At 50.4% G+C, this 7,863-nt stretch overlaps 1 protein-coding gene across 1 annotated transcript; it reads right to left on the minus strand.

Moving 5' to 3' along the window:
• Positions 1-149: 149 nt before the first annotated feature.
• GFOD1 (glucose-fructose oxidoreductase domain containing 1) lies at positions 150-7,347 on the minus strand. Its single transcript, XM_008692799.2, has one exon. It carries the CDS (start codon positions 7,296-7,298, stop codon positions 6,435-6,437), a length of 864 nt encoding a protein of 287 aa, XP_008691021.1. The 5' UTR covers positions 7,299-7,347; the 3' UTR covers positions 150-6,434.
• Between the last annotated feature and the right edge of the window lie 516 nt (positions 7,348-7,863).

A 7,863-nucleotide genomic window follows, 5' to 3' on the forward strand; every position in this document is an offset into this window, starting at 1 on the left:
CACACACACACACACACACACACACACACACACACCCCAGATGTATCATCATTCCCACCCACATTCTTGCTTTGGATCGCACAGACCGGCCGGGAACCGAACCCATGAGCTACAGCATCTGGGTCTAATAAACAGGGAAACAGCTGGAATCGTGTCTTCTCTTCAATCTTTATTTGCTACTTGCACTTCTTTCTCCCAGCAAGGCAGATTGGAGAGGGCAGCAAAAGGCCACGTGCGAGGTGGCACGTGCCAGCTGGCTGAGCGATGCTAACCCCAGTCCCCTGAGCATTGCAGAGGTAACAGCGGACATTGTCTCCTGGGTCTGGAGCTCAGACTTATGGCCCAAGGGCCCAGTAGGGAAAGTCACCTCCCACAGTAGGTTTGGCCTTAAAAACACTAAAAACAGTTGCATTCATTGTCCTTTTTTTTCCTTTTCTTTCTTTTTTTTTTTGCTTTAATAATAATAAAAAAAGAAAACCAAAACCTTCTATAATTTATAAGCTATTTTTTTGCTATCTACATTATATATAAAATATAGACTCTGTTTACTTTATAACACACATCTTTTCCCCTTGATAAATAACTCTTTAAAATATCTAGTATACATGCCTTGACTTTATATATATAAGTTTGGTTTTATACATATACATACATATATATACTCATGGTCGTACAACACAATAAATACATACGCGACAATGACAACCAAACAAATGTAATTTTGGTTAAAAAAAAAAAAAAACCACGATGAAGAAGAAGAAGTAGTACTGTGAAAGCACCAGGCAGCAAACAGAAAGCCATATTTGCTAGAAACTTCTCCCTCCCCTGGGCAAGGCACAGGGCACAATACTATGTTTAGATATGTTTGGATGCCTGAAGGAGAAGGAGGGGAGCAAAGTAGCTGGTCAGGCCATTTGCTTTTGTTTTGCTTCTTAACGTGGGATTAGACTAGAATCACAAGTAAGTCATGGCATTTGTAAGGAGAAGTCATGGGGCTCATTCAACCACTTAGCCCTTGTGATGGCCGCAGAGGACAGCAGAGACCGGGAAGGGGAGTGAGAGAGACGGCACGACGCTATGGTTACTCTCTAGGCCTTGCCCGCACCGGCCCGGGCGAGCTTTCGATGCTTCACTAAGCGTAGAGCTATTGCATACGACACGGTCTTGTTATTACTCTACTCGCTGCTGGTTTAAACAGAAAAGAGTACAACAGAATCCAGAGTAGTCAGTAGTGCAACACTTCAGTAGCCTGACTGAGAGCTAGATGCTCCGGCGGCCCTCTCAAGGGCTCCAGCAAACAGGGACTCTGACATGGGGAAGAGAGGCCACTGCCTTCCATGCTAACGGATGTGGTCACTCAGATACGACAGTGGCCTCACCTCCAGGCTCTGAGAGACCACTGAGCCCATGACCTCTTTGCATCACGGGAGGCCTTCGCTGCTCTTGTGGGAGGGCCTGGGAGCTTGACTCAGTCAGGGTTGTCCCCTGCGACTCAGAGGGCTGCCATCAGCCTGCTTGTCTGCCTAGGGTGGGGCAGGCCAGGTGGGGCATGCGGGCCATTGGTCAGGACACACACAGCTCTCCTGTCATTGCCCTCCTCCCTGTCCCCAAAAGAAACCTGAAATGCGGGCTCTGATAGTTTCTTTTTAATGATCTCCCCAATGTCATGGCCTCTGCCCTGGAAACTTCTGGGCTTTGGCCAAAGAAAGGAGGCAGCAAGTGGGACAGGTGTCAGAAACCAGTCAAGGCCTAGAACTGTATCTCAGAGAGGAGTGTCCGGTGGGGGAGGGGGACAATCGCAGCAGAGCTGGCCTCGGGAAATACCAAAGATGGACATGGAGACGTGTGTCCCCCATCCTTGCCAGATACCATACAAACTACAGATAACTGACCACAATGACAATCGCGATGGGAAATTTCAAACAGCTAGTTTCTGAGTACATTCGGGACATAATTGAGTTGCTAAAAAGTAAATGGATTCAGCCACAGTAGCTCAGGAAATACAGTCGGTTGCAGGTCTGAGTCCTAATCTCAACTCCTCCACCAACTAGCCACGGGAGCTCAGACGGGTCACTTCGCCTCTCTGCCTCCCTGTCCCCATCTGAGAGCTCTGAAGGTACCCGTGTGTGACAAGGTGGGACTTGCAACGTGGGACTTCTAGTCCTGGTTCTACCCCTAAGAAGCAGTGTGACCTCTGCCATCACTTAACCTCTCTGGGATATAAAATAAAGGATGTGAAGACACTGGGCTCTGGGGTCCCTCCGGATGCCACCAGAGCTACTTTCTCCCCACGATGTCTCCCCAGCATGCTGACATATCCCCCCCCATTCCCACCGGAAAAAAAGCAATGCCATCCGAGACCTACTTTAGGACCAGCTCAAATCCAACAGTTGGGCTAGGAGACAAGATGAAGAGAGTTGAGAGTAGAGGCATGAATACGGTGCACGGGTAAATCGGAGTCAAATAAACGAACTCTAAAAGCCCCGCTCCCTGAGAAGACATTTTCCTATAATAATAGGAAGGCCACACCCCCCAGAGCAAAATCCAAGGCCACCTATAATAGTGGGCTAGTGACGTCTTGAAAATCCCCAACTCTGCAGTTGGCTGCATCACCTCCAATCACAATCAACTGAGGAAGTCGATTCTAAAAGAAGCTGAGTGCCATTTCCATTTTGGAAGGGGAAGAAAAATCGACTGCCTCTATTTGCAGCTCTACAAGGAACCTTCTGGCAGGACATCAAATGTGGCATCCTGTTCAACAGGACGGTGTGGACAGCAGTTGGGGAGAGCCCCCATGCAGGTCACACTGAGTGGGAGTCGTGGGATGCTCACAGGATGTGACAGGAACCCCCTCCGTGCTCGACAAGGCGCAGAGGCACAAAACTTTTTTCTCGGGAGGCAATGTGGTTTGGAGAAGAGAAGTTTTGGATTCAGGGGACTCCCCTTCTGCTTAATGGTTGTGTGACTTTGGGTAAGGTACTCTTCCTGTAAGAGCCTCACGTGTGTCATGAGAAGAACAATACCCAAAACCACAGGGTCCTTGGGGGGATTCAAGGAGAAAATTTGCCTAAAATACCCTGCACACAGCGGATGATCGAGAAGTGTTGGCGCACAGAGAGTACCTGGATGGCTCTCTGTCGATGGAGAAGGGGTCCGGAAGTAGCTTGTCTTGGAGTCAGCCAAGACTGTCCCCTAGGGAGTCCAGATACACCGGACACACAGACACTTGCCACCAGGTAGGGAAGGGGCATGTGTGGTACCCTGCGCCATCTCTCCTACTGAGAGGACAAATCATACGAGAGCTGACAGTGGTCATGGACTCAAGAAAACTCAAGAGAATCCAAACTTTCCAACGAAGCCCAGAGCATTCCAAACACTTGCAAATACCAGGTAAGAACCACTGACCTCCACCCTCTCTCAATCTGTAGCATGAGCCCAAATTTCCGGGACCAGAAGCATCCACACAATGATAGGAACAAATCAAGCAACAGGGACTAAATGTAAAGACCCTAAAATGTGCCTCCCTTACACCGGGTCTTTGAAACACTGTAACCAGAGCACAGAGGGGCTGGATTGCTGTGGGGGGCTCGTCCTGCGTCACAGTCGCCTGATGGCACCCAGTCCCCTGAGCGCACTATAGGAGGGGCTGGGCTTTGCCCCAGGAGGCTTTGCTCAAAGCTTGAGATCTTGGCTTCCCTTGCAGCTCCCAATCAAGGCTTTGCAAGTGGTAGTACAGGGGCGAAGAGGAGCATGAAAGAAGCATCTCGAACTCATTTCCTATAATTTTTGTATTTAAAAAATGAACTGCCTAGGTCTTTTCTTCCTCTCCTTTCTGCATCTACCTAGTACATGCATTTCAGTACGTAAAATCTGAGTAGACTTACTAAAATATTTTTCATGCTTCTTTTCAAGAATATTTTTTTTCTTTCTATACACCCTAGCCTCAAATGAGAATTTTTTGTTTTAGACACTGAATATTTATCACAGAACTCAGAGGCCTTTGGAAGAAAAGAAGTTTCCCAAGTCTTTTGGTTAAGTACAGAAACATAAAATTGAAACCCCTGCAATAGCCCTACTTAGATTATAAACGACTTAGAAAAATGAGACCCACAGAGTCATCTAGTTTTCTTTCCCTTCACCCTTAATCACAGCCTTTCAGGCTAGATAGACCAAAAAAAAAAAAAAACTTCTTTCCACTCAGTGTCTACAAAAGTTATCTACCCAGAGGGCAATTTAGGAGAACCTGAACCCAAACGGACCACCGCACGGCCCTCTGCTCAAACTATTACTGGGACTCGTTCATTCTACTAAATGTCTAGCTTTGAATTGACAACTGCAAAAGCCGGCATGCTCCCCAGGAAGGCGTGATGTCAGGGACCATCACGTACCCTGGAGAGTGTCAGCTGACTAACCTAGCCAGGTTGCAATGGGACCCCAGGAAGTAGAGCGACTCTTTCCGGGAAGACAATCCTTCCTCCTCTGTGCTGGAAAATGACCAACTTGCCCGTGGGGTTTAGACACGCCTACCCTGCACCCACGGACAGCCGGGCGGCACAGTGTACCGACCCTGGGAGGAGGAGGGAGGATACAACGAACTATTCTGTTCATTTTCAGATTCTGCCTCCTCAGAGCCTGGGGGGGGGGGCTCACAGCCCCTTAAATTCCCTTCCAGTTCTACCACCAGTCACCTGAAAAGATGTCTACACCTCCACTGTGTGCCAGAGACAACTGTTGGACTTCTGTGACCTGTGAACAAAAGCCATGGAGATTGACAAGTACTGGTCTCCACACCCAAGCCTGACAAATGTCGAACGGAGGATGAAGGATTAAGAAAAGGCTAACCCCCGTCTTCAAAATGTTTGACTTGGTATTTCATTCAAGAAAGGTCTACATTTTTAAGAACCGTTTCAGTGACATTTGGTGGTAGTGAGTGCTGACCAACCCGTGTGTGTGTGTGTGTGTGTGTGTGTGTGTGTGTGTGTGTTTGCGCGTAGCTTCAGTTGTTCCCTTTGGAATGACCCACCCCAAGCCTGCAGTCCACCATTTCTAGTAAAAGCTCTGGAAGCAGAGAGCGACAGGACAAGAGAGACAAGGGACCAAGGAAAGAAAGAATACGGTTCTTTTCCAACATGAACCTTCTCAGCCCTACATGAAGATACACCCCTGAGGGCTCTAAAACCCCATTTTAGAAACACTGAAAATTATGTTCCTGGTTGTCCTTTTGTTTAATACCTATTCAAAAACTTGCAGGTGTCAGCATCTTGAAAGCAAAGTTCAAGGCTAAGAAAAAGAGCCTTGACTTTTTTTTTTTTTTTTTAAGGGAAGATGATTATATCTGCGTGGAACTGAAGGCTTCCCTTTTAAATCCACAAAGCTGGGGGAATCCCCTAAAAGTCCTTTACCAGCTTGGTAGGAGACACGAGGGCCGGAGCCCAAAGCCCGTCCAGGGCTGGCTCGCCTTCCCGCCTGCTGGGAGAGCCCCACCGCAACACGGGGGCCCCAGCATGTGAGCCTGTGGTCAGACCCACTCCTGCTGTGCCTTTGACCATGCTGGAGAGCCATGTGAAAGGACACTTCGGTAGCATATCCCCTTACGCTCAGTACCACCCCACCCCAAGGAGTAGTATAAGGTGGCTCCTTGCAATTTTTTAATTGTTGACAAACCCGAAGGGCTATTGTATTCTCTGCCTCCCCGGCTCCGGCTCCGTGCCCTGTGAGCTCTGGTGCTCTCCTTTTGGCTCACTTGCTGTTCCCGGCCCTCCCTTACCCCATCTCAGGCCAGGTGAGGGGCAATGAACCAATTAGGAAGACACTCCCTCCTGCTTCCTATGAGGAACACCGATCAGTCAAGATCGCTGGACACTTTGCTACCAAGTACTTTTTCCTCCAGATATTTTAAGTGGCTTCCTGGAATTCGAATGTTCTCATTAGCCCACTGCACCCCTACTTCTCCCCAGACTAACAGGCTTCCGGGGACAGATGGGGATGTGCCTTCTCCTGCCAGGAGCGGGTGCGGGGAGGAAAGCTGCCACCCAGTGAGCTTGTCACTAGATGGCAGGAGCCCGGGGCTGGCCAAGGAGGCCAAGGTGAAGGGGGTGGATGGGGTGAGGAGGAAAGCACCCCCTCTCTGCTTCTCACCGTAAGGGGGCAACAGAAGCTGCGAAGCCTCCTCCCCCTTTATGCAAATGCCGTGCAGGCACCATGTCAGGAATAGCAGGCCCCCCCAACACTCCCAGGCCATGAGCTCAGCCTGCCAACAGTCTCCATCGGTGCCCCTCCCCCGGGCTGGGGCTCCCCTCCTCAGGTGCCTCCTCCTCACACTGCCCCCCTCCACCTTCCCGCCCTGCACTGCTGGAGGCCACCTCTGCCCCACGCCTTCCCCCTCTCTGGGCTCCACGCTAAGACCGGCGTCCCCCTCGGTCCCCCGTCCCGCGCTAACAGTACAGGGACATCCTGCTGCGGCGCATGGCCTCGCTGATCAGGTAGGCGGGGCTCAGCTCGGGCTCCTCGGTCATGATGGCGATGTTCTGCCACTCGCCCGTCTGGCTGGACCTCTTGATGGTGTCCACCACGCACAGGGCGTACAGGCAGTCATCGAAGGTGGCGGCCATGGTGAGCGGCCGCCCGTCCCACGTGCGCCGGTCGTCCTGGTCCTGGAAGGCCTGGCGCACGGCCTGCATCATCTTGATGGTGCCGCGCAGGTAGGGCGCCGGGATGTCGCTGAAGGCCTTCTCCGGCAGCAGGGAGTTGCTGACGGGCGTGGCGTCCTGCAGCAGCAGCTCCTGCTCCGGCGCGCTGTTGCGCTGCCCGTACAGGTCCGTGCCCACCGCCAGCAGGCGCCCGGCCGAGCCCACCACGGTCACGTCCTGCTTGAAGTCGCCGGGCACGTTGAAGTTGAGGGTGACGGTGCAGCACACGCCGCCCTCCAGCACCATCTGGAAGGTGCAGAAGTCGTCGCTGGTGATCTGGCGGATGCCCTTGATGTGGTCGGTCTGCTTCACGAAGGTCTTGAGCAGCCCGTGGACCTTGACGGCCTTCTGGCCGGTGAGGAAGGTGAGCAGGTCGATGATGTAGGTGCCCACCGAGTGCAGGCCGCCGCCACCCATCAGGTCGTCGCAGCTCCAGTTGTACTTCTTGCCCAGCAGGCTGCCGCTGTGCACCTGCACCTCGCACACCAGCAGCTCGCCCACGTAGCCCTCCTCGATGAGCTGCTTCATGCGCACGAAGGCCGGCAGGAAGCGCAGCACGTTGCCCATGATGCTCATGAGCTTGGGGTAGTAGTGGGCCGCCGACATCATGCGGAAGGCGTCCAGCGGCGTGGCCGTGCGGTCGCAGATGACGTTCTTGCCGATGTGAGGGCGCGGGCGTGCGCAGCGACAGGGGGCGCAGTGGCCGGAAGACACTAATCCTTGGAGCGGACCAGACCCGATCTGAGAGTCCTCTTTACAACCGAAAATATCTCGTGGCACTGGTTACTTATGCAAAAGTTACGTAGTCTGTATTATATGTATAATATAACCTATATATAGTTATTTTAATATGTAAGTCTAGTGACTTACGTATTAAATCACGGATTTAAATATTGACTCATTTTACTGTACTTAAATAGCCTATATTTTGGAGAGGTTTTTTAAATATTTGCCAATATATAATATAAAACGCTTCATTTCATGGTTTGTGTCTATAAGTCCATAACATTTTATACACAAATATATTTTACTTGTAAAATACGGATAAATTTAAAATTTAAATATAAAATATAAGTCCTATGGAAGTATACAATATATTTTTACATATAAAATGTTTTATTAAAATTATCTTCCGTATGAGATGTTTTATAACTTTATTTTATATGTAAAACAT

Source organism: Ursus maritimus, unplaced genomic scaffold (genome assembly GCF_017311325.1).
Source record: "Ursus maritimus isolate PB19 unplaced genomic scaffold, ASM1731132v1 scaffold_30, whole genome shotgun sequence".
NCBI lineage: Eukaryota > Metazoa > Chordata > Mammalia > Carnivora > Ursidae > Ursus > Ursus maritimus.

What these genes read in the sequence shown, in the direction of transcription:
- GFOD1 (XM_008692799.2), bottom strand. Translation starts at nt 7,298, where the DNA reads ATGATGTCGGCGGCCCACTACTACCCCAAGCTCATGAGCATCATGGGC.